At 37.6% G+C, this 25,594-nt stretch overlaps 4 protein-coding genes across 5 annotated transcripts; 2 read left to right on the plus strand and 2 right to left on the minus strand.

The window, feature by feature from the left end:
- The first annotated feature begins 780 nt into the window (after positions 1–780).
- Positions 781–5,206, plus strand: LOC117406748 (mitochondrial uncoupling protein 2-like). Its single transcript, XM_034011033.3, has 8 exons — positions 781–926; positions 1,647–1,775; positions 2,201–2,419; positions 2,859–3,066; positions 3,282–3,479; positions 3,673–3,774; positions 4,285–4,465; positions 4,842–5,206. Exons 3-8 carry the CDS (start codon positions 2,294–2,296, stop codon positions 4,939–4,941), a joined length of 915 nt encoding a protein of 304 aa, XP_033866924.3. The 5' UTR covers positions 781–926; positions 1,647–1,775; positions 2,201–2,293; the 3' UTR covers positions 4,942–5,206.
- A 2,434-nt stretch (positions 5,207–7,640) lies between these two features.
- Positions 7,641–12,650, plus strand: LOC117406471 (mitochondrial uncoupling protein 2-like). Its single transcript, XM_034010524.3, has 8 exons — positions 7,641–7,793; positions 8,175–8,336; positions 9,431–9,637; positions 10,337–10,547; positions 11,048–11,245; positions 11,410–11,511; positions 11,621–11,801; positions 12,189–12,650. Exons 3-8 carry the CDS (start codon positions 9,512–9,514, stop codon positions 12,301–12,303), a joined length of 933 nt encoding a protein of 310 aa, XP_033866415.3. The 5' UTR covers positions 7,641–7,793; positions 8,175–8,336; positions 9,431–9,511; the 3' UTR covers positions 12,304–12,650.
- Positions 12,651–13,039: 389 nt separating this feature from the next.
- LOC131738041 (dnaJ homolog subfamily B member 13-like) lies at positions 13,040–18,550 on the minus strand. The gene is made up of 8 exons (XM_059031006.1): positions 18,320–18,550; positions 17,866–17,969; positions 16,826–16,987; positions 16,198–16,355; positions 15,651–15,764; positions 14,935–15,048; positions 14,774–14,850; positions 13,040–14,286 (listed from the first exon to the last, which is right to left on the minus strand). Exons 1-8 carry the CDS (start codon positions 18,385–18,387, stop codon positions 14,133–14,135), a joined length of 951 nt encoding a protein of 316 aa, XP_058886989.1. The 5' UTR covers positions 18,388–18,550; the 3' UTR covers positions 13,040–14,132.
- A 1,043-nt stretch (positions 18,551–19,593) lies between these two features.
- On the minus strand, positions 19,594–24,807 carry LOC117406968 (proteasomal ATPase-associated factor 1-like). Of its 2 annotated transcripts, XM_034923521.2 has the most exons (12): positions 24,663–24,807; positions 24,529–24,569; positions 24,221–24,324; positions 23,677–23,766; positions 23,130–23,228; positions 22,774–22,924; positions 21,709–21,903; positions 21,509–21,600; positions 21,216–21,331; positions 20,751–20,833; positions 20,211–20,293; positions 19,594–19,848 (listed from the first exon to the last, which is right to left on the minus strand). In XM_034923521.2, the coding sequence occupies exons 1-12, from the start codon at positions 24,707–24,709 to the stop codon at positions 19,771–19,773; spliced, it is 1,179 nt and encodes a 392-aa protein (XP_034779412.2). In that variant the 5' UTR covers positions 24,710–24,807; the 3' UTR covers positions 19,594–19,770. The 2 variants fall into 2 exon arrangements, with proteins under 2 accessions (XP_034779412.2, XP_058886991.1); XM_059031008.1 differs by lacking the exon at positions 23,677–23,766.
- Positions 24,808–25,594: the final 787 nt, after the last annotated feature.

The raw sequence follows: 25,594 nt of genomic DNA on the forward strand, positions 1-25,594 counted from the left end.
AATGTTCATGACATTAAAAAAAAAAAGAAATGTCCTGTCACATGTCTGTGTTTTTGCCAGTGACAAAGTTTAAATTTAAAGTGTCTTCAGTACAAGTTTGTCAGGTTTTTATTTCTGCATTCTGGATAACTTATATATAAGGCTCTATATTATTATTGTGTCAAAAACAAAGCTGAAAAGGGTGGAACATTAAAAAAAACAAATGTGTCACCAAGTTGTTCTGCATCTGCACCTCCAAATGTAACAGTCTTTTGATTCTTCTTATTGTTCCATAAGGTACAGTAAAATCTAAGGAAGTCTACTGAAACATGCAAGATTTCATTTTCTTTAACTGTCCACCGTCTCTTTAATGCGTTCGTGTGACTTTACGGTTCGTTAAATTATTGCTCCTTTGTTACCTTAACATATTTTTGGCTGCATCATCAGATTATGGGTGTAAAAGAAATTGTCTTGAGTACAATCTGCTGTCATGATTTACCTTAACGAAACCAGGTCTAGGTTGTTGAAAACATTCAAATATTCAGAGAATGAAACCGGTTGATTCGCTGTTCCACAGGTTACACCTGTAATGTAATTAAACACAGATTAAACAGGACATGAAATCCTCCCAATGCAGCCGTTAGGCAAGCCTGTATCAAAACACGCATTGTTGTTCTCATGTTGTACTTTGTAAGAGCAGGTTGAAGCCGGTAATCCCACCTACTTTCAAAAGGCCATGCCTATACAGTGTCATGAAATGAAATACTGAGCCTAGCAAAGGGAGGCTGCAAGGTATAAATATAGGGTCTTGCTGAGGTTGCGAGCAGTCCAGTTCAGCAATGAAGAAGACTACACGCATAGCAGTGGGATAATACAATTTCCAGGATTATATTTCATTTATTTCCAAAGAGGATATTGTGTTTAAACATCTTTTTTATATAAATCAGGTAAATGGGATGATATATAAAATAAAAAGATGGACCTTTAAATAATGTGTGCATTTAAAGCTATCTTAAGTAACCTTTTTTTTTTTTCGGTACAGTATAGGTGTATGTTTAATATAATATTGCTAATTAAAGTTTGAGAAAGTTTGCTATATGAAAAAAAAACACACTTTAGAGGAGGGGGAACCTAAATTATTAAATATGATTGAATTAAATCCACCTATCACATGAACAAATTATTATATAGGTCTTTATCAACTTTAAATTTGCCTTGGATTAAGTTCATGTATCTGTTTGTGAACGTTGGGCTCAGTTTAATAATTGGTTCTCTCGGGAATTGATCTGTCTTACAAATAGTTATTCTGCATTGCAGGTTTGGGAAAATTATAGGTGAGCAATTAAACCAATGAAATAAGTCTGAAATATCTGTATTTTACCGAGTATTCCCCGTGTTATTCTTCTCTTTAGATTCATTTTTATTTCAAATGAGAATCAGTTTATGTGGATCGCCATTTGAATGTATTGATATAAAGTGATTTTGTAATGATTAATATTCCATGTATTGTTTAGAATACTCCAAGGCTGCGCATGCTTCTCAGCGTTGTGGATGCCTTGTTCTCCTCGTGTGTGTGTCATGTCACCAGAGCACCTCAGTGGAATGACAGCAGCTCAGTGTGTGCAGAAGCGTTTTCATTACTCTTGATGTTATTTGTATGCTTTCAGACCGCTGTCTATGAGTCTGTTCTGCAGTTGTATGGCACACTACGATACGGGAGATAAACAGCATTTCAGAGAGAGACCCTATCCAGGGCCTGAGACTTGAGCTTCGCCTCACAATCTGTTTTAAACCAGGTAAAGAAGACGGGACACATCCTGATTCATTACTTGCCATTATTACAAGGCTGCCACTGTGAATGTTTGCAGTGTTTAGAACAATATTTTGTGTTGGTTTGCATTCAAGTAAATATCGTTAAGTCGCATACTATTTAAACTTGAAAGAAAGCATTTAGCAAGTTATACTTGGATATGAAAAATAAATATCAATTCAAACTATATCTGAATAAGATCTAAACATGTATTTAATTAATATTTAAAACGTATAAAAAGTTCACAAAAATAGATTTTTAGGTCTTTATCAGATATATGATTTTGAAATATTAAATGATTTTGAGTGTGTGTGTGTATCCTTAGTTGTATTTCTTGTACGGGTGTCTGGGAAGGGAACACTGAATGGGCTACTACATGTTTGCTTACTGTACTTTGTATACCTTTCCTAGGTTGAGACAGAACACTTTTGGTGTCCAGTAAAACTGTTCACTTCTGAGGATCCTCTCCTCGCTTCAGATATTCATAGTACACCCAGCGTGACAATGGTTGGAGTAAAGCGTACAGATCTGGCTCCCACAGCTGCTGTTAAAGTCATCGGGGCTGGAACAGCAGCATGTTTCGCTGATCTGGTGACCTTCCCGTTGGACACAGCCAAAGTGAGACTGCAGGTGAGCTACTAGGTGGTTCAAAGTGTCTGGTTCACTAAGGTTGAGGATGAGAGTGAATACAGTAGGAAGCAAACTAAAGGGAGATAGTCACAGCTGGCCCTGTTGCCCTGGAATAGGCAATTCCAGTGAGGATTAAAAGGTCTAATTAAATGACTTGGTGCTTTAGGATCATTGGGTTTAATTGAGTCATTCAATTTAATTATTTAGATTTAAAAGGGGGACAGTTACCCCTGGAGAAGTTCAGATTTCCTGATACTGTATATATGTTTTATATTAAATTACTATTACAATATTCCACCACAATCTGTCATTAAGTAAGGTAAAAAATATCACTTTAAAGGGTGATCATTTTTACCACATTTTTATTATTTCTATTTCACTCCTGTATCAATGAAAAAAAGGTTGAGTAAATACCGGCAATTCACTTTTTTAACCACAGATACAAGGGGAGTCCAAAGCGGTGAAAGACAGCAAGGCTATCAAGTACAAGGGAGTCTTTGGCACGATCACCACCATGGTGAGGACTGAGGGGGCGAGGAGTCTGTACAATGGGCTGGTAGCCGGTCTCCAGCGCCAGATGAGCTTCGCTTCCGTCCGCATCGGGCTGTACGATTCCATGAAGCAATTCTACACCAGAGGATCTGACCGTAAGTTTCTCTGCATGTTCGATACACACCACGTATCACGACGTATTGCTCATAGAGCAATCTGTGAACTGCTTGATCCTTTTTAATGTAAGGGGCCTTTTGCCATTTATGATCGTTGTCACACAAGCACTGTCCACTGCCCTGTGAATAGGTCTTAGCCTGTGTCCAGTTTGTTGTTGTGGTTAGTTTTGATTTGATTCCTTTGTTTTCCTCAGATGTCAGCATTGGTACCCGCTTACTTGCTGGATGCACAACCGGGGCAATGGCAGTGATAGTTGCTCAGCCTACCGATGTGGTCAAGGTTAGATTTCAAGCTCAGGTCAGACTGACCGACGGCAGCAGCAGATACAGCGGGACTATGGACGCTTATAAAACTATCGCCAGGAATGAAGGCTTCAGAGGACTGTGGAAAGGTAATGACATCAATATGTTCACTTGGTGTACATGGAAATCTTCTAGTTTCAAATTCGCAAAGATTCTTACGTTAAGGCAGGGATATTGTAGTACGCTTGAGTAAAAAAGTTCTGGTTTGACTATAGTGAGATTTTGGATTGAAAAGCGGTTGTGTTATGTTCTGATAAGTCTAACTGCTAATTCTTCTTTCAGGAACCGTACCCAATATCACGCGCAATGCAGTGGTCAATTGTGCAGAACTGGTGACCTATGACCTCATCAAAGACCTCATTCTGAAGTATGACCTCATGACTGGTGAGTGTGATTTTAAATAAATAGAATAGAATAGGATAGAACAGAATAATCTGTAGGCCTCAACCTAATTTTGTCCTCTGACCGAAAGAAGGATATACAGTATTATGTGAATGTGGTTGACAGGGGATAACAAATGTTCTACGACAGGAGCAGCACTGCAGCAGGCACACCCAACTTAATACAGTAAACTAATTACTAGGTTACTGGATATTACGCATTTGTTGATTCTTTATTAAACTAAACTGTCGAAACAAAACAACGATTGACAATCCCTTAAAACTCCCACTTGAATTTCATAATATTTTCCACTGAAACTCATGTGGCCATTGTTTTTAATAGTAACAGAATAAACAGATAACCTACAACCTAGAATATCTCATCTGTTTTTGTGTTATTTCTATAATTTTACCTCTGAAGTTCTAGGAGATTGTGCTTATTATTTGAATGGGTTGCTGTTTTTCATTACTGACTCGTGCAAATGAACTGAAGACAAATCCGTATTTTCCTCAGATAACCTGCCTTGCCATTTCACGGCTGCTTTTAGCGCTGGGTTCTGCACCACCATTGTAGCGTCCCCAATCGATGTGGTGAAGACCAGGTTCATGAATTCTGTGGCTGGCCAGTACAGTGGTGCCTTGAACTGCACACTCACCATGTTGACCAAAGAGGGACCCACAGCCTTCTATAAAGGGTAGGTGTTTCAGAGGTTCAGAAGACTGATCATTGATTAAACTGTATTGGTGTTGGACCCTTATAAAAGGCTGTGCTGTTGGTGATGCTGTCTTTCTAATGAGAATTTCAACTAAGGTCGTGGCTACTTAGTAATAGGGTCATTAAAATGGCAATAGCACTCTTTCAAGAAAGTAAAGAGATGTTGACCATCTTCTAGCTAAATTCTACGTACAATTGGTTGTATTTTAAAAGTCACCTATTTTCAAAGCCCTGTGATAAGACAGGACAGCACTAAAACAACATGTTGGATCAATGTATTGTAAAGGTCTTCTGCTCGCCGCTACTGTTCTAAAGAGGTTCAGGTGATGGATGTCTTTTTTTGTGTTGCCTTCCAGATTCGTGCCCTCGTTCCTGCGACTGGGCTCCTGGAACATTGTGATGTTTGTTTCTTATGAGCAAGTTAAACGAGCTATGATGAGAGCCCACCAGAACTGAGAATCTCACTGACACTGAAATGGACCGAGGAAGAAGAGGAAATGAAAGGACTAAAAACGGGTTAAAAAACACACCAAACTGTTTACATGAGTATTTTGTTGGTGTAATATTCTGGTGTTTGTGCTTTTACATATGTACTGTAAAGTATTTATTAAATTGAGCTTATCGCAGGGAAGTTAAGCATTTTGTGAAATAATTTGTATATATATTTTAGTGCTGTATATATTTTATACTGGAACTGTAATAACAATTAAAACATATATTTATCAAAGCTGCTGATTTGTGGTTCTTTTTTTTTCCTGGTATGATCAGAATACTCTCTTTAACTTTGGAACTGTTCCTACCATTTAAATCTAAGATTGTGTTTAGGAACCTGTTAACTCTTAATACAAAGAATCAGCTCTTCAGAAACTTAATACACAAGATATTTAGGAAGGATACCAGTAGAATGTTTGCGTCAATAAAAAAAAATAGGGAAACGAGATGTTTCCCCAGCTATAAGATTTGGTTTTGAGAAGCCTTTTGATTGCAAAATATTTCTTTGGTGTTTCTTTTGTGTCAGCATTAATGATGTCACATCGCTGTTTAACTTTTTTATCACATAGGCCTAAATTACACCTCAGCTTCAACAGTTCTAGAACATTTTTTTAAAAGCGGAAGACTTTTTAACTTGAATTGTCTGTGCCTACTCCAAATATTAAACATTGTGGATAGCAAGCAAGCAAGCAGTTAGTGCTTGTTTGTTATGATCTTCTCTTCTTCAGAAGCCAGGACATATTAGCTTACCAGTTTGTGTATGTTCCCTAAAGGTAGTTTCAGATGGAAACACAGTTATATCTCTGACCTGCATAGGGTTACCAGATGTCCCCGGAAAACCTACTTTTGTGTCCCAGTCAGAAACAGTATAATTGTTAAATCCTCCTGGTTTTGCTATTTTGTATTGACATTTCACAAAACTAGCAGTGCACACAGCAAGTTGACAGCGTTTATTATACAAAAATAAAATAAAGACATGTATGGATTACTGGTTTAATAATTCTGATTATGTGTTTAATAAGTAATATTCTGTTTAACTTCCTGGACCTTGGCTAGTTTATTATTATTATTATTATTATTATTATTATTATTATTATTATTATTATTATTATTATTATTATTATTATTTTATCCTGGAAGTGCCACCAGCCAAGTTAGCCTTCTAAGTTAGTCCCTGTTGTGTTTTGATTAAGCCATTTTTATAATTGATTTCAAATAAATATACACTCAATGTTTCATTTTAAAATTGTGATTGTGTTATGTTATATTTATTTTAACTGCTTCAGAGTTGCTACAATGTGCAAATATGATAAAGATAAGCTTGTAGCTCATGAAAGTAAAACAAAAATGTAAACATTATTATCTCACTTTTCAAATCGGTTTTCTTAAGATAAACGTTTTTTCAGGAAACATGGTGAAGTTCTAACCAACGTCACGTTTTAAAAGTGGCGTGTCAGAAACAGAATGACTAATTCCTAATTCCCTTGGGCGTTTTCTGTTGATGCACTGAAATAGATAAGAGAATAAACTTTTTGTGTGTGTTTTCCTGCGCTTCAAAATTCAGTTTTACTCTACCAGATGAGATTTATTTTTATTTAATTTCCATTTTTATTTAGACCCATTACCAAACACCATGGTTGTTAATGCAGCCTATTACATAATGTCATCCTCCTCATGGGATCCTTATTGTGTACTTGCAATTAACTGCAGTAAGCCTTGCACATCTGCACAAGCACCTAATAAGCTACTGAGTAGCCGGTCACTTTGCATTAACAACGTAGCGCATTGCAAAACAGTAGTGTAGTACTAAATAGGGTTCATTTGAAAGCCTTGAAAACTGTTTAACAAGAAAGCAAACGTTAGATGGGCAGTTACATGAAACAAGCTTCTTGTGAGTTCACAAGCCTTTTCAAATGCAGAATAAAGCGGCCAGTAGCATAAGCCTAGCAACAGGCAGTAAGCCAATCGGTGTCGAGCAAAGGGCTTGACAGCAGAGGGCAGTTAGCCTTTTAAATCCGTCGCTATTGTGTTTTGATTAAGCCATTTTTATGTATATATATACACACACACACACTCAATGTTTCATTTTAAAATTGTGATTTTTATATTTATTTTAACCGCTTCAGAGTTGCTACAATGTGAAAATATGGCAAAGATAAAGCTTGTAGCTCATGAAAGTAAAACAAAAACGTAAACATTATTATCTCATTTTTCAAATCGGTTTCCTTAAGATACAATTTTTTCAGGAAACATCAATCAAGCAAATAATTTCAGCATGGGTGTACAATGTAACCACTCTGTCCATAATAAATGAGTCTCTCAAACAAACAGCAGACAGGCAAGACTATTTAGTAAAATATATTTGCTTTGAGTCGCGGTTTTCATATGGTACAGTACTGTTATTAAGTTTTTATTTTTTTTCAAAAACTAAACATAAAGTTATAACTGCGAACAAAATAGTGAAGGTTTTGTTCTCTTTAAAACAAAAAGTAGGTGAAAGGTAAACCTGAGCTGAGCCAGACTGATAACGCACCATAACCAGGTGGTTGTTTTTGTCGAAGCTGATATAACAGACAAAGAGGACACCGCTTGGGGCGCTGTTTCACCGGCCCGCCTTACGGAAGTGATGACGTTTCGTTTGGCTATTCACATGTGCTTATAAATGGACTCGCGTCGGACAAGCAAATTCACAGTACAGGAACCGGTATCAACTGGATGAGCTTAGCCGACTGCTGAGAGACGTCCGGTTACATCATTCTCATCTAAAGAAGATAAACCATTCGTTTTTTAATTTAAATAGTTCTACTGGATTATAGGTACTTACTAACAATTAAAAGTGTGTACATGTTTGGGGGGTATCGCTTTGAATACATTATTAATCACATACACATTTTAACTTTAAGATAGTCTTTTTTTTGCTTGTTAACACGGTACTGAACAAAGACGTGTCTGGATTAATTTTGTGTGGGTTTTATTTTTGCAGAATGGAAAAGAACTGAACGTTTTACTAAAACAAGTACAATATTGACAATTTTATTTGAACTGTCGTTTTAAATATATCGCAGCCTAGTTTAGTTATTTTTCTTTTACAGGAAAATAAATCGATAAATACGTTTAAAATATATGTATTTAATTTACCAATAGTTTTATATTGCACAATGAATGACTTAAATATTTCTTTTTTTCCTGTCTTCCAGAATTTTATTATGCTTGTTCAGCGTTTCGTTTTTGGACGTCTTTCTATGGAACAACGAGGGAACCTGATCATAACTGAAAGTAGTTTCAGCGAAAGAGATACATTTAGAGAAGAATGCTGATCATCACCACAACCTTGTCATTCTGAGTTACTTGAGTAAAAGGTGACTTTCCATTTAATTTAAGTTGACTTCACTCAATGAGTCCCGACCACTCTGGCTGGCCATAATAAGCTTTTGAAGCTGGTCTATAGTTTTTGTGAGGCTGGTGCCAAGTTGAGTATTTGTCTATAATAAAATGACAATTTGAGATATCAAAGATATTTTAGTACAGCTAAAATGGTTACGTTTTCTAACGTCACGTTTTGAATGTGACGTGTCGGAAACAAAGTAATTCCCTTGGGCGACTCTTGTTGCTGCATTGAGATCGATATGAAAAGAAACTATTTGCTGCACTTCAAAATTCAGTTTCTCTACCAGATGAGATTTCATTTTTATTTAGACCCATTACCAAACGCAGGTTGTTAATGTAGCCAATTATATAATGTTAAATAACATCCGCATCATGGCATCCTCCTTGCACATCTGCACAAGCAACTACGTTGCTATTGATTTAGCTTTGCATTAACAATGTATGTTAGCGCATTGCAAAACGGTAGTTAATTAAGTTTTGTTAACGATATTCCAAGTAAAACAAACTGTATAACTTGCTCAGGGTAACCTGTAACTGATTTGGCATTATCGGCTACTCCAAATATGTTAAATTGAAAGCTGTTTAACGAGAACGCAAAAGTTAGATGGGCAATTTACAGGAAACAAGCTTGTTGTGAGTCACAAGCCTTTTCAAACGCAGGATAAAGCGGCCAGTAGCATAAGCCTAGCAACAGGCAGTAAGCCAATCGGTGTCGAGCAAAGGGCTTGACCGGGGAGGGCTGGGTGTTTTTTGTTTTTCACGACAACCGATAAAAGCCGGATGTTTAGCCGCCCCCATCCTCACCCCACCCCCACCCCCACCCCCCTCTTATCCAGAATAACGCTGTCTACCCCTATGAACATTGTTGTCTTTGTGAAAGAAATATTACTATAACATTGTAGCTGTTTAATTGTGTAGAGTACCAGTACACAGACATAATTATGAAGAGTTATATGGTTAGATGCAGTAAGAATTATATTAGTTATATTAAGACAATTCAAGAAATTACCCAAAAATAACACTCTTTGATAATGCTAACTTTTTTTTTTTTTGTGCATTGTTTTAGACTTGGGCAGAGTTGATAAACTCCTGTTTTCACTTCATCTTTGAGTTGCACATTTCGATTTCCTTGCTCATCACGTTGAAAATGGTTGGATTCAAACCCGTCGATGTCCCCCCTACCGCTGCCGTGAAGTTCATTGGGGCCGGGACTGCAGCGTGCATTGCAGATCTCGTCACATTCCCCCTTGACACTGCCAAAGTCAGGCTTCAGGTACGTTCAATAGCAAACCAAGACGAAGCACCAGCATTGTATGAGTATCCATGTGCAGAAAAGGTGGCATTCAAATTGGTGTTATTGCAGCAATTTTTAAATTGCACCGCTATATCTGGTTGATCAAGTACCTGTCATCCTGGCCTTTTTTAAAATTCTAAATTGATTAATTTAGTGTAGTTACAATATTCAGTATTAAATCATTCAAATCAAGGGGCAAACTAACTTTAGCCACTGTATTTTGCACATTTATACTTATTGGCAATGGTTAATTGAGTCCTGATTTTAGTATTGTTAACCAATAACTCAAACTTTCCAGACTATGCTTGCACCTTCTGCTGTAGGTTCCCAGTTGGACATGCTGCTGAGTGAACTAGTTTGACATGTATAGATTTTAAGTGAGATTGATGGCTCCTAGACCTGGGTTAGCCTAGGTGAATGACGCTTTGCGCATGCTGTGGTGTTGATGGATCCTAATATCCTTTCTTCTAAATGCATTCCTTTTCAGAGATGGCATCGTTCCGGTCTGAACACTCACTACTTCTAGTCTTGTAGATTTCCAGAAGGCGGATAGTCCTAGGAGATTGAAGCTGTGGATATCGAGCGACGGAGTGTTTGATTAGATGTTAGTGTGCTGGGCTCCCCTGTCCCAGTCACAGTTAAGCTTCAACTCCCCCCAACCCCTTTTGTCCTGTACAGCTTCAAGGAGAATGCAAATCTGCAGGAGCCAGTGTGACGTCTGTCAGATACAGCGGCGTCTTTGGCACGATCACCACCATGGTGAGGACTGAGGGGGCGAGGAGTCTGTACAATGGGCTGGTAGCCGGTCTCCAGCGCCAGATGAGCTTCGCTTCCGTCCGCATCGGCCTCTACGACTCCGTCAAGCAGTTCTACAACAAGGGGGCTGAGCGTGAGTTTGTGTTCCATGATTCATATTCGGGGATTGCAGTCAAATTTAAAAACTGCAGTGGGAGTGTTATTGAAGTGTGGATTTTGCAAAGACGGAAATGAGTCATTGTTTTTTGTTTTGAGTAACTAGGAGTATTCGTTAGTAAGGATATGATTATACCACGGCTTACATGCAAAGGCAAGTGGTTAGCAAGCTTCAAATAAAGAATACTTGCACAGAATTACACAAATGTTGTGTTAAGCAACTAGCAGGGCAATATCCCAAACCATTTCACGAAAGCGGGGGGGGGGGGGGGGGAACAGCTTTTAAGAAGAAACAAACTTTAAATTAACAAATGCCTTTTGTACAGAAAGTGTACCCTTTTTAATGCAAAACATGAAGAGGACGGTTTACAATTTTGTAGAAGCATGATGCCCTGACTTGACAAAATCGAGATGCCCAGTAACTTCATTACTCTGCTTTGGCAGTACAGTTAATTGAACAAACCTCCTGTTTGACAGATGCTGGGATTGGAAGCCGCTTGCTCGCTGGTTGTACCACTGGAGCTATGGCTGTGGCCCTCGCTCAACCAACTGATGTGGTCAAAGTGAGATTCCAGGCTCAAGCCAATGGGTCCAGCGGAAACCGACGATACCAGGGAACCATGCAAGCCTACAAGACCATTGCAAAAGAGGAAGGCGTCAAGGGACTATGGAAAGGTAATACACAATCAATACACCTTTTTTTAGCAAGTGTAGCTCTATTACTAAATCGCACCTCTGTGAAGAGATAACTTTTGGGTATAGTGGAGGTGTTTTCTTCCCACCAGCTCCAGTAGAAATGGGTGCTTGTTATCAAAGTGGTATGTTCTATTTCTACACAGGAACTTCACCAAATATTGCTCGGAATGCCATTGTGAACTGCACCGAATTGGTCACTTATGACCTAATCAAAGATGCGCTTCTGAAATCTAATCTCATGAGCGGTATGTATTTGTTGTTTTTCTTCCTCACTCTGAAACTTTGTGTTTCTGTTCTGTGTATATAAAATGTATTTCTAGGCTAATGCAGACCTGTCCCATCTTGCTCCCCCAGACACCTTGCCATGCCATTTCACGTCTGCTTTTGGTGCCGGCTTCTGCACCACTGTGATCGCTTCCCCTGTCGATGTAGTGAAGACAAGATATATGAACTCTGCCCAAGGCCAGTACTGCAGTGCATTGAACTGTGCCTTCACCATGATGAAAAAGGAGGGACCCACTGCTTTCTATAAAGGGTAAGCTTGCACTAATCGGCAGCTTTGTCCTTAATTCAGATGCTGGATTCCATATTTTTTATTAATTTTTTTTTGTGTGTGTGCAATAAGCTTTAACAATTTTAAATATGAAGAAACCCTGATGATAATGACTATTGGCCTCGCACTACAGGCCACTGTACTGCTCTTTTAACATGCATGTTATTGTAAATGGTTAAACCTGTTCACTATGCTAAACACTTCCTTGGTTAGTGTTACAACCCCTTGCCCTTTTGTTATTCAAACAAAGGGTTCCAGTGGTACTTGCAGTATGCTTGCTGTCCTGTTTATTTTACTATTGGTTACCAATGTATGGTAAAGTTACTTTCCAAGGCATCTTTTGTAAACTTTTATTTTTTTTTACTGCAGGTTCATGCCTTCTTTCCTGCGTCTGGGTTCCTGGAACGTAGTGATGTTTGTCACCTATGAACAGCTTAAACGTGGCATGATGATTGCTCATCAGAACTGGGCAACCCCTGTATAAATAGTCCTAGTGCATAGTGCTTTCTCCCTGCAGCTTGAAGTTAAAGACACCTGTGCTGTAATCTCTACCTCCCTTGTAGTTTATTTGTTATAATGTCATTTTTTTCTATGTTTACAGACGACTAAAAGCTGGACTTTTTAAAGACAATGCATCTTTTGCATTGATTTCATTTAGAAAATGTTTTGTATTAAGGTCTGCTATAAACCTTAGTACATCTGTAATAAAATGGCAACAGGAATTAGCTTTAATTTGAGTCTGCTAGCCTCACTGAATTTAATTTCTTCAGCTAATGTTGTGCACCACTGTAATCAATTGACTACAAAGAAATAAAATTTGTAACTGCAGAAGTTTTGTACTGTTTGGTGTAGCCATTGGGCAGAAATGAACAATGTTGCCCAGATAAAGGTGAATATTGCATTGACACTGGTCACAACTTTAGAAGGGAAGCAAGCAGCAAGTATGAAATAGCCATGCTAAAGATGCGTAGCTCAAACAACATACAATTTCAAGGGTCTATAAGATGGGGAGTTCTTCCTACAAGTGACGGCCAAAAGTGATTCTTATTTCCATGTTTTATATAATCCTATGTAGGGTTGCCCTCACCCCCCCCCCCCGTCTTTAACAGCTGTGTTCTAAGTTCACATCTTATGCAGATCTTATTTAAAATGGTGCTCCTCTTACAATGATGGAAGGGCAGCAGTCCAGATAAGCTGTGTTCCTACCATTTTTACGCATTAAAAAAATCAGAAATACGCATTAAATTTAATGCATAAGTATGTGCATAGCAATTTTGCTGCACAATTTTGTCTGTCTTCCCTAAAACTTCCATTAACAACTACATCGCCCGGAAAGCTATGTCTTCAGTTACTAGGAAACTGTACACAAGAAAAACCAACCCAACAAACATTATCCAATCTCTGGCAAGCCCTGTTGTCTTTGCAGCCAATCACAGTAAGAATAAAAGCAATTAGAAGCTACACAGGTTGAAGCGTAAACACCCCAGTCCAGCTACATATCCAATTAGAACCATCGTCTGAGCCAACTGCTAAAAAAACGGTGCCTATAATATTAAACTTTTATAACTTATTAATGCATTATTTTATTTATCTGTATGGCTTTATACTGAAGTTTTAACATGTTCACAGAGTTTAAGAATTGAATGTTAAAATATAAAGTAACATAATTAATTTACAGAGTCTGTGTGATACAGTACCTCAAAAACAATGCGCTGAGCCGATGAAGAACCAGTTGTAGTTCAAAGTGACATTCAGGTTCAAATAGAAGGCCCTTTTTTTAATGCCTACCCCATTACCATTAAAGATTGTCTGTATTTGTCAAGATTACTCATGACTTCAAGGTATTGCTGCATTTTACCCCTGAAGGTAAGTAACTGTCAGACCCAAAACTTTCTGAAGTGCTGCCTAAGGGTTCCAAAAATGTCAGAAGCCAGTTGAGAGTTACAGTTTGTGTCCATTGTGTCCATTGTAATGATCTTTCACTACTCCAAGGGGTTGAAGTGCCCTGTAGGACCGTCTTCACTTTTAATTGTAATTTATTTATTTATTTTTCCCCCATATAACATTTTTGTCAAATGTAATTTGGATATGCCCAGTATACTTTTTAAACGTGGAGGAAGTGTCAGTCAGAGGATCAGTAATATGAAACTGGTGGCCATGATTCTTCTGTTCAGACACACATCTATTTGTAAATGAAACAGAACTTGGTATTTGATCACATTTATTTGTACAGGCCTCTTAATATTGAAACACATGTTTTTTTTATGCTGTAGCTTTGGTAATGTCTCCAACACATTTCCTCTAGTTCCCTGTTTAAGCCAGGAGTGCTTGTTGTATCAACTGCTTCCTTTCCGGAGAGAGTTTTTCTGGGAAGTGAATTTCAAATTGAATAATGAGATCTCCTTTCTGAGTTGGGTCCATGGATAAAGGCATTCCTTCACCAGGGACCACTTTATTGTACCTGGGACTAGAAGAGACCAGGAAGAACATTGAAGTTAATGATATTGAGGACACTTCGGTACTAAAGTATAGAAGTAAATATATATAAAAAAAATGTGTGAACAATTTAGTGTCATGAGGAAAAATCTGTATGCATAAACAGGCCTATTCAGAATTTGCACTTTCTAGAATGCTGGAAAAATAATCTGATTTGATAGACCTCAATGAGAAAGTATCAGTGGGGTCTCTAAAGTTTTCATTAACCATACTTTTGGTCTGTTAGGTACATAAACATGTGCATTCTGTGGTGTGGCATTCATACACATAAGATTACCAGACCACTATTCAAAGTGACTCGTGTCCCATTGTACATGCTGGTCTGGAGACTGTACTGGAACACAACATTGGGGAGCTCTTCTTAGCAGCCCTCTTGTAGATAAATATTCGGTCACCATGACCTACAACTAAACCCTGAATCTTGTACGTATAGATGAGAATGGCTGTGCTATACTCACTGGACAATGTAATTGATGGGGATGTTGAGGAGCCTGCCATCCAGTGTCTCAACCTCCACAGAAAATCCAATCAAAGCCTGGGAAGGAAGAATTTCATTGTAAGCAGTGAAAGCCAGAAAAAGAAATAAATCTGTGTGGCAAGAGAATATATGATACTGTACTTTTCCCAGGTCGATGTGGGATGTGTAGATAAGATCATTCTGATGTCTTACGAAACGGGGATGCTGTTTCTCTTTCACAACAAACACAATGTCGGCTGGAATGTTGTTTGGTCCCTATTAAATAAAATGTCAAAATTATTACATTATTTTTATTTATTCATACATGGCTTTATTACACAAAAAAACAAAAAACTATTACAATTTCAAGTATGGTGTACAATATATACATATATATATATATATATATATATATATATATATATATATATATATATATATATCAGAATCATACCACTTTGCAATTTGTTCAATTTACACACACAGTAGCAGTAATTTCCTAAATGCTTACATTTGCTTATTTTACTTCATTAACTGAATGTTACCTAATCATTTTCCTTCCAGTGATGTGAGTGTTCACTGTCACATGATTTCAGACTCCTTGTTTCATTGTACATTTGATCTGGATTGAATATTTATTTCCAAACTGTGTTTCTCCTAAGCTTTTTCCAGTCTTCACTTACTGCAACATGCAACGTATATACAGTGGAATCCCCACCATACAACCAAAGCGATAAAGGGCTGAGTATAAATATCTTAAAAGAGAGATGCACATTATCACATTTCCACAATTGCCAAATCTTTCACATTTGTACATTTAAACAGGGATACATTTCAATAAATGATTAGCTCAGTAGTGGATTTTTGTTTGTTTTTACCTGATCTCCTTCTTTTTGGAATGTGATTTTGGTTCCTTGTTTCCAACCTGGTTTCACATCTATAGTTAGAATCTTGTCTCTAATGCTTGACGTGTGACCATCTTCATTCATAACCTGGTTTAAAAGCACAATATCAATTGGGTCTGGCCTTAAAATGATCATTAAAATACCCCCAGAACACAGAATGATGTTGTGTACCATTGTTGTGCAAAGCAGGCCACAGTCGCAAAATGTTGCCACCACTTCCAATATTTATTTGCCAACAGTTGTAGCTGCAGCTCAAAAATGAACTGTCAACTTAATGTTGTAGTTTACAGTTCTGTACTTCATGGCAACCTACAAAAGTGTACCATTGTAACAAGGTAATGTCTTATGGAAGACCTATAATCTCTCTGGAAATTATTTAATATAACATAATATTTAATGCCTGAGTTATGTTCTCAGATCAATTTGAAAAGTAGTTTTGTTGTCCCATGATATGGTTCAGTGAATAAAAAATAACAAACAATGATGTTCTCTACAGACAAGGGGTAACAGGTGTTCTCACCCGTCTTGAGATTTTGATCTTTTTTGTGCATCCATAAAACAAGTCTTCCAGGGACAGGTAGAGGTCCCGTTCAATTGGAGGATCGCTTCTCTTCATCCCCCGGCCTCGCAGGCCCCCAAACCCACTGTTAACCTCTCCACCGTCTGTATTGTAGAAATCTGCAAACACACAAAACAGAAAAAACAATGCACTGATGATAATTGGGGATAAGACTCTAATTGTACAACAATCTGAGATGTCCCATTCTGTTTTACTATTAAAAACAAATAGTGCATATTAAAAATTCCCTGATTTTTATGTTGTTGACGAGGATCGTTACAAGCATGTGGTAAAGACTATAGGCCTACACAAGGTATAAAAATGATTAAATGCTCAGGACCTAAAGCATGTCTAAAGCATGATGCTGTGTGGTTCAGATTGACATGGAACAGTCATTGGGTACATTAGGGTGAATTCTGTTGGTGAAGTTACAGAGCCAATCACCACTCATGGAAATCTATGGCTACAACAGAAGGTGCTTTCTCGGTCCTTTATCTATCTGTGTAAATACAGTACAGATGAGCTTGGTTACCATGGCCAAGCAGCTGCATCCATGCCATATATATATATTCATATGTATTTTCCTTACCTGAAAATGGGTTGTCCCCTCCAAAAAAGTCTCTGAAGACCTTGTCTGCATTCCCGTGGAAAGTGTAAGCGCTAGTCCAGGCACCACTGCCTCCAAACTCTGGAGGAATGCCTCCCTTCAGCCCTTCTTCTCCAAACTTATCATAAGTAGCTTTCTTCCTAGCTGCAAGACATCATCATAGATTCATTTAAACAATATACAACATTTAAAAAAAAAAAAACATTCTCCTAAATGCTGCTGATTTTCGTTGTGCTTGTGTGTGTATGGTATATATGGTACGAGATTGTACTAATTATAAAATATAGGTGAAGGGTGTAGTAATTAAAGAAAGTTTAAAATGGTGCAGAGAAGGTTAATCCAAGTTACTGGTTCAGTTCAGATTCAGCTAAAGAACAAAAATATACATTTCACAGGAGACAAAGACAACTATTTTACCCAGAGAATAGTTCCTAGGTACCTCTTATCAAAACACATCATTCATTTGCTTAGTAATTTGATTATTCCATATGGGCAGTTGTGGGTTATGGACTTTACTCATATAAGCAAATATTTACTATAAGTTATAACTGCTCTTAGTCAGACTTGCTCTATTCTTTATTTTGCTCTTACTTGAATTTGATCTTATTGTACTTTCATAACTGCTGTTATCTGTATTATGATATTCTGTAATGTGCTATTTTATAATGTGATAATGTAATGTGATATTTTATAATGCTATACTTTGTACTGTGACATTTTGTAACAATTGCACATCGCCCTGGATAAGGGCGTCTGCTAATAAATAAATAAATAAATAAATAAATAAATAATCAGCCCAAGAGCTTTGCATACTGTTGAAAGTTTTATTTTATTTTAAATATTTTCACTGAAGCATAACTACCTATGCTGATTTTATTATCAATTAATTACTGTTCTGATTGAGTCCAGAGTGTGTTGATAACACCGCCACCCCCACTTAAACACACAAGTATAAACTATTTTTTGAAAATCCTCTCTCAACGACGAAATATATAACATCGTTATAAACATCTTGTACTCACGGTCACTTAATACATCATAGGCCTCGGCAAGTTGGGTGAACTTTTCAAGAGCACCCGGTTCCAAGTTTGTGCTCGGATGGTACTTCAAGGCAAGTTTGCGATAGCTAAAATAATAATAATAATAATAATAATAATAATAATAATAATAATAATAATAATAATAATAATAATAATAATAATAATAATAATAGGCGTATAGGTGATACAACAACAAAATGAAGATTCAACGTCATTAAAAATAATCATACGATATAAAGTGAGTTGGTAATTTGTAAGATTGCACATTTAAATACAAATTAAAATTGAGATATTATTGTATTCGGGCGAAGTAACATTCTTCACCATAATGAGTAGTTTATACAGTAGACAGCTATTACATTATCAAAAACCTCCACACTGTAAGAGCAGCACACCAGGTTCACAATAAAAACGAAGTCACCAACAATTTACTCGCCTCTTTTTTATATCTGCGTCGTTTGCGTTCCTTGTTATTTCCAAAACACCGTAATAATCCCGACCCATGATTTTTTTTTTTTTTTTAAATCTAAATATAATGTTATTTGTTGTCAAATACTAACAACTCAGCAATAGCAATAATATTTTTTAGCAACAGTCTACACGTAAATGTTTATTTTCTGCAACCCAACTTGCACGCTGGTACCGTTTATTTTCACTCTGGTTGCTAGGGGACGTTGCTAAGGACGCAGACCTTCCACAGCACGGACTTCTGGGAGTTACGCTGACTATATTTCATGAACTAATAATATATATATATATATATATATATATATATATATATATATATATATATATATATATATATATATTTTAAAATATATATATATGTCTCATGTTATGTAACAATTTAAGCCTGCTTGTCTTTTTTTTTTTTTTTTTACAGGGAATAGTACCCTTTATTTTTAGTAAACAGTTTTTTGTCACCATAAATGTTTAACATGGAGTAATTGGGTTACAATATACGGGGTGGTAAGAATATAATGTTTAATTAATGATCCACTGTTCACTTCTTACAGTATTTGGCTATTTTGTTAACAAATTGTTTGCTAATTCAAAAGAATATACTAAATTATGATGTCAACGCTACAAAAAAACAAAACGTTTTGTGCTTGATTTAACGTTTTTGTACTCGATTAGGAGGACTTATTTTAGTTATTAGTGCATCGTCATAGTCTGTAGGTTTATGGAAGATGTCTGTCCAAATGTCAATCTGCAAGGATAAGGTCTTAATATAAGGATGTGACAGTCCGCCTGTCTTTAAGGCGCCCATGTGTCATACTTACACTTTACAAAAAGGGCAGTTTATCGAATTGTGATAAAACCGTCGTAAGGACATTTTTTAGCTTCAGATAATCATAATATTGGCATATTTTGAGATTCGTGCTGCCATCTGGTTTTGCTGTGTATATCATACTTCATGATACCTATTATTCTGCAGAGGGAATGTTTCTAATGCAGTGCTGAATTATTACTGAATTTCAGACATTATAAGGGTGTTATGTAAGAATAACAAATTCATGTTTGGTCGTTCTAAATTTCCAACACTTTTCACAGGCATTGTAACCGCCTGCACATCCACATACAATTCTATATAATATATATATATTCTTGATCTCTGTAAGAACCAAACGTGAAAATAATTCAAGGTGTATAGGCTTGGATTTCACTTATAAAATTAAAAAAAAACATAAATAAATAATAATCATCTGATTTACTTTTTGGCAAAAATACATTTTATTTACAGAGAACCCCTCTATACATATTTTCTGTTCTGTTCAATAACATTTTTCTACATGCAGATAATGTAATGAAAGCATTTAGTGGGCAAAGATGCACACTAGTAGATCAGCACAGCTCTGTGTAAGTGTTTCTGCGTTCCAGGAATGGTCACAGATCAGACAGCTGATACTTTCTGACAAGCCCATCTCTGCAGCACGTAAAGATGCATTTTTCCCATGCAGCCGCCTAAAATATACCAAAAAAAAAAATACATGACAATAAACAACTGTGGAAAGACAGCAATCCGCTTGTACAGTTTATAGTAAGTCAGTTTTTTAAAATTGTTTTATTTAGTGTTTAATTAACAGTGTTTAACCTTGGAAAGTAAAATGAAGTGTGTGTAGCTTTAAGTATTACAAATGTGAGCTACTCATAGACAACAAATAAAATGTTGTAAACAACAGACACCGATTCATTGTATTCATTATAAGATGTGGAGGACTGCAGCTCTAGGAACTGAAAACCCACTTTTAAACAGACTTTCTACAGAATGCCAGCAGGGGGCAGCAAACACCTACTTTCTGCCATGAGCCCATGAGTAATATTACCTTATAGACTGGATCAGCCTCAGGCCCTGTTAGTTCAATTACATGGTCAAGATCCTGTTGAATTAGGTAGCAACTCCCGTCACCTGCAATTGACACAATAATGCCTTAGGGGAGGAAAATGGCAACAATGGCTTTGCATTGTGGGATGTCACTACACTTTATAGGACAAGAGGAATTTCACAGCTCTTCACTGTGTTTTGGATTTTATCCACTAGCTCATGTTATCTCCTCATTGCAACTAATGCGATTATTGCTTAAATGTGCATTTTAGAGCAATGCATATCTGTTGCTAGTGTACACACAAAGACCCAAAAATGAACTCACCACTTTGGTCCCATATGCTTTCTTTCCATAACTGGAGAGGATTCTCTAAAACCTTCTACCTCCATTTTTAAATGGCATAAATATGTTCAAAAACATGACCTTTTTGTGACAAAAAACTTGTGCTGTATATGAATATGAAGGAATTGGGGATGCCAACAAAATTTTTTTTTAAATATAACTGAGCTGCAGTGCGCTGTGAAAAAATGCTTTTCATACCTTGGCTTACAATGAAGCCTTCTCTGTAAGGCATCAATGAGTAAACTGGGGCACCAGACCGGTGGATAGTCTGTACAGCTGTCCTGAAGAGGTACAAAAAAATATACATTATATATTACACACACACACATATACATACACATGGGTGTATATGCATTTTAATCTAAAATGCAGAATAAACAAAAAAACAATCCCTTATTATTTTGCTGATGACCCCAAGAGAACTTTCTGTGCTCTCCTAAGGAAACTATATGTGGTCAGGTGGGGTCCTATTACCTGTAACGCAGGACTTACCGAGTCCATGTGAAAATAATTTCAGATTCTAAAATAGAAGCAATCAGAGAATGTTGTTTGGCTAATGTAAACATGTTTTCTGAAAAACTTCACACTGGAACAAACAGAGTACATCTGAACTAACATTGTATAGGGAGTAGAATCGAGGGTTTTGAAACTCGAAATCCTTACTTTGCATTTCTTGTGTCAAGCTTGTAAATGTTTCCATCTTGTGTTCCTGCGAGTACATATATACTTGAAAGGAAGGTGCAGCAATTAAATGCATCTGATCCCTCAAAGAGAAATATCTGTGAACACAAAAAGAGCACAGCCTGTTAATCTTAGAATGCCAGTGGTTTAGAAAAAAAAGCAATTACCATATAACCAACAAAAAAACACAATCCAGTTCCGCTTCTTCTGTTGTGTCAATTTGGAATATTAAAGCTTAAAGCACCTCTATAAGAAACCTATATAAGAATGCTTACCGGCTGTCTGCTCTGAAGGCCGACCGCTTGTAACTTCTTGTCTTCTCGAGCAAGGAGCAGTAACTTGTCCTCTGTTCCTACCTCGCGATCGCCTGTAGCAAACAGTTCACACAGGTCAACATTAAAAAGCTAGGAAAGTGGTTTCAACCCTAGCACCTCATCAAGCACCCGTTTGGTTCCTTGTTTCTTTCTTTTCTTACTTGATGGTTCCTCTGGTGACCCCTGGTTTATTGTGTTGTCTGCTACCCCGATGCTGCAGCCGTTAATGGGAGCCCCACAGTCAGCCACGACCGCGAGACAGACCGACTTCCCACAGTCCCAGAGACGCGCCGTGCCATCCCGAGAACAGGAGAGCACATTCCGGCCTCGCTCCACAACAGCTGTGTCAAGAATACCTGTACAAAACAAATACCCATGAAACATACAAACACTTGTACCACTCTCCAGCAGATCAATGAAAGCCTAACGACTGTGGCAAGGATTTTGTTGCCTGTTCTCCCCCTCCGACTCAAATCGCTGCTTGTTAATTTAATATCTTGGTATCCCTAACTAAATTACCCCCACACACACCATTGCAAAATACTTTAATAAGCAATGCATCCTATAAAATTGCAGTGGTACCAAATCCATTTATGACATATGCAGATTGACTGGGTCTTATTTCCAACCTGACCACACAACTGTCTTCAAGGTATGTTTCCATTTTGCTTTCTTGTCACATTCCGTTGATAGAACTTCGATAGCAGCTTGAGCCAAACCAGGTTTTACTGTGAGCCTCATTAGGCAAAACTTAAAAGAGGAAAGATCAGGTGAGCCCAAGCGAGCTCACAGTAAAACCTGGAATGGCTTAAAAAATAAGCAGTTTTCTTTGTCCCAGCATTCAGACGGGAAGTTCGAGATTGTACCCCAAGATTCAGCTGATGGGCAGTGAATTACTTTTGGAACGAACCCCCAGTTGATTAATATGTATAATTATATTCACAACTGTGTTTAAACATAAGCGTGACACAGCACCGGTGTAGAAAGACAGGGCAGGCTGTTCAGCGACGGACCAGCTGAAAGAATTGGATACCGAGCTAAAGAGTTAAAATCAGCCTAACCCTAATCGAAAGAATGTAGTTCAGTTTGACATTGGCCCGTCTTCCTGCACCAGGTAAAGAGCATGGCCTGTCTTTCTGCACCTATGCCCATGATACAGTACGTAGCACCGAGGAGGCTGCAATAGTAAGCAGAGAATGTTATAAAAGCTATAGAAAAACACCTGCCTGCTTTATGTCCTTTAAATGTGACAGGGCAGCTCCCGTTTTCAGCTGACCAGACCTTGACCAGAGTGTCCATCCCGCCGCTCAGAACCACCATGCCCGAGGGGAAGAACCTGCAGCAGTTCACATCGTACACGTGGCCCGTCAGCTCCCTCTGCAACAACAGAAGCACAGGAGTGAGAACAATACACTCCTACACACGGGTTGAACTCTGTATGAACATATCACAGTCTAACTGTCCTGTGTCATTATTACCAGACACGCTCCAGTCCAAAATGTAAACCCAATTCCTCACAAAAAGCTACTGCAATATGTAGGTCTCATTAAAGTATGGCAACACCACTAAATAAAAGAATTACCCTTCTTTCTCCATTTTTACAGTTCCAGATCTTCATAGTGCCATCTGTGCTTGTAGAAAGACCAAGACCCCCACCGCATGATATATCCATACATGTTATCTGCTCAGTTAAAAAAAAAAACATTAGGTTTTCAGAACAGAACGATTTTACAAAATGTCTTCTTAAGTGTGGTTATCTAGTAACTCAAGTTAAAAATCTCTATTTCAACAATACATCTTCTGACTGAAGGATGCATATCGCTACCCACAAAGTCTTGCCTATACTATAACCCATCTTAACATCAGAGACTAAAATGTTAATTGCAGGCAAAAGGTAAAGATTGTACTTGTAAGTAGTCAGTATGGGCAAAATAGAGTCACCTGTATAAAATGATCACCTATCTCAGTCTAAACGCGTTCTTGACGGTCCCTTGAGCTGTCATTATTGATACGGGGAAAACACTGGTGTAGTACAGATTATGTAACTTTAGAATGAGCATCTTTTCTACTTCTCCTGCTTTATATATGGGCTGTACTCTGCAGCATACAACTACACTGGCAGCTCTTACACTCTTATCATGAATTCCAGGAAAGGATGTGTACGGTGAGAGGAATTTTGAAGCTGCATTTGCATAGGGACAGGAAATATGCACACTTTTCTGAAAAAAAAAAAAGAAACAAGGAAAAAAGTTCAGATTTCTTGAAGAATATTCCACGATCTTTGTAATACTGTGTTGTGTCAATTAATATTCTTGAACATTCCTTGAGCAAGAGTGTGTAATTATTTGATATGTTCAACCATCTACTCCCTTGCTCTCAAAGGTAATTGAAGGGATTTAACTTAAAAGACTCCTGTAGCTGAACAATGTATGTCTTCAACTGAGGAAGTAACTAGTTTTAACAAACAGGTGTATCTATGCAGTGGGAAGGCAAATGCACTAGTAAGTAACAAGCAGGCAGCTTTCATATGAATCTTTATTGAGGCTAGTGTCTTTGTAGACCACTTATTCCATTCTACCAACAAAAAAGTCCTGACTCAGAACCTGTTTATATCTAAACATTATAAGAAAACAGTTTTTCTTAAATCCCTACAAAAAAAAAACACTACTTCACCTTGGAGACTCCAAGTACGCGAAACTCTTCTGACGCAGTAATTTCTAAGCATCCGTCATCACTGACGCCTTGAGACTTCAGTGTACCGTACACTGTTGGTTTCCCTACACAGAAAATAAAACGTGTTTTGAGCATCTTTCATGTAGAACACAATATAATGACACCTTGGGAAAAGATCTGATGGAGTTGACATGAGACATTGTATATTTTGCAACTTAATGTTACTCTAAATATGTGTGTAATACTCACGGTTGTACATTCAAATAATATATTGGTTTTTCAACCTGAGAGATATTATCGGATCTCACCTGGTATTTTGCATGCGACCCAGGCTTCGCCTTCATTCTTCCTGATTAAATAAGCAAAAACAAATTCATAAACAAGTAATCTATGATACTGAGTGAATAATAACGTTAAGCAGATCTGCTATTTAATAAACTACCTTAAAGCTTCAGGCCAGTCGTTTTGAAGTAAAATTCGAGCTTCCATCTTTACGATTCTGACGTAAACTGTCGACTTGCGCTTGGCAACTGTCGTAAAAAGTACACCACTGCCATCTGGCGGACTGGCCTTGTAGTGCACGGAGCTCTGTGAAAACAACGTGAGAGATTCTGAATGGTCTCAAATAAAGCGCTTTTGGGTTTTTTTTACAAATAAAAAGCATGATTTGTTGATTCCTTGTCATTATAAATCACCAAAAGCACATTCCTTATGAGTGGAAATACTAATTATCTTGAGGATAAATGAAAGCTCAAAGGAGTGATAACCATGGGGGCTTTAAAATGCATTTTTTCCTTATTAGTGTCAGCAACCTGTAATAAAAACAGCATCGTAAAAAAAAAATAAAAAAATTGCGGGAGGGATGAAACCAAAACAGCTAAACATGCCTTGCAGAGTGTGCAACACTGAACACGAGTGTGGACCACTGCAGCTTTAAGCCCCATTGACCTTGCTAATGAGGGTCCGTAAAGACAGACAGTGTGGTGCTCTTTGCAGTAGGCAGGCCAATTAAAAAACAGTTTTACACAGAGACCAGGACCTGCTTCTTCAGTTCGAATAAGCTGCCTTATCTTCCCTGGAACACACTGAGGCTCACTTGGTATTCTGACTACGTGAAGCTGGGGACATCTCGGTGTGGGAGGATCCCTCATCACTAAATCATTTTCTTTTTAAGCGCAGGCAAGCTTCTCTGGGGATGCTGCCGAGCAACGATTGCACATCAAAGGCACCTTTACTGTGGTTATAATTTTTTTTCCAGCCGGGGGATTATGGCTGCCAAAGGGATCTGAAAGAGAATCAATCTGAAGGAGTGTTTTTTTTAACAAAGCACCCCCCTTTCAAGACGTAAGGGAAGGAAAGCTTTTCATTGTGTAC

This window comes from Acipenser ruthenus, chromosome 9 (genome assembly GCF_902713425.1).
Source record: "Acipenser ruthenus chromosome 9, fAciRut3.2 maternal haplotype, whole genome shotgun sequence".
Lineage (NCBI taxonomy): Eukaryota > Metazoa > Chordata > Actinopteri > Acipenseriformes > Acipenseridae > Acipenser > Acipenser ruthenus.

Bases quoted from the DNA above. Each gene is read 5' to 3' on its own strand.
- LOC117406968 (XM_034923521.2), bottom strand. From the start codon at position 24,709: ATGGAAGCTCGAATTTTACTTCAAAACGACTGGCCTGAAGCTTTAAG. The intron at 21,904-22,773 runs GCAGGTGTTTTT...TGTTTTGTACAG, and splicing joins ATTTAAAGGACATAAAGCAG to GTATTCTTGACACAGCTGTT. The intron at 19,849-20,210 runs GTAATATTACTC...GGTATATTTTAG, and splicing joins AGGCTGATCCAGTCTATAAG to GCGGCTGCATGGGAAAAATG.
- LOC131738041 (XM_059031006.1), bottom strand. From the start codon at position 18,387: ATGGGTCGGGATTATTACGGTGTTTTGGAAATAACAAGGAACGCAAAC. The intron at 17,970-18,319 runs GCGAGTAAATTG...TTATTATTTTAG, and splicing joins GACGCAGATATAAAAAAGAG to CTATCGCAAACTTGCCTTGA. The intron at 14,851-14,934 runs GTACAGTATCAT...CTTCCTTCCCAG, and splicing joins CCCACATCGACCTGGGAAAA to GCTTTGATTGGATTTTCTGT.
- LOC117406748 (XM_034011033.3), top strand. From the start codon at position 2,294: ATGGTTGGAGTAAAGCGTACAGATCTGGCTCCCACAGCTGCTGTTAAA. The intron at 3,067-3,281 runs GTAAGTTTCTCT...TGTTTTCCTCAG, and splicing joins CTACACCAGAGGATCTGACC to ATGTCAGCATTGGTACCCGC. The intron at 3,480-3,672 runs GTAATGACATCA...TTCTTCTTTCAG, and splicing joins CTTCAGAGGACTGTGGAAAG to GAACCGTACCCAATATCACG.
- LOC117406471 (XM_034010524.3), top strand. From the start codon at position 9,512: ATGGTTGGATTCAAACCCGTCGATGTCCCCCCTACCGCTGCCGTGAAG. The intron at 10,548-11,047 runs GTGAGTTTGTGT...CCTGTTTGACAG, and splicing joins CTACAACAAGGGGGCTGAGC to ATGCTGGGATTGGAAGCCGC. The intron at 11,246-11,409 runs GTAATACACAAT...ATTTCTACACAG, and splicing joins CGTCAAGGGACTATGGAAAG to GAACTTCACCAAATATTGCT.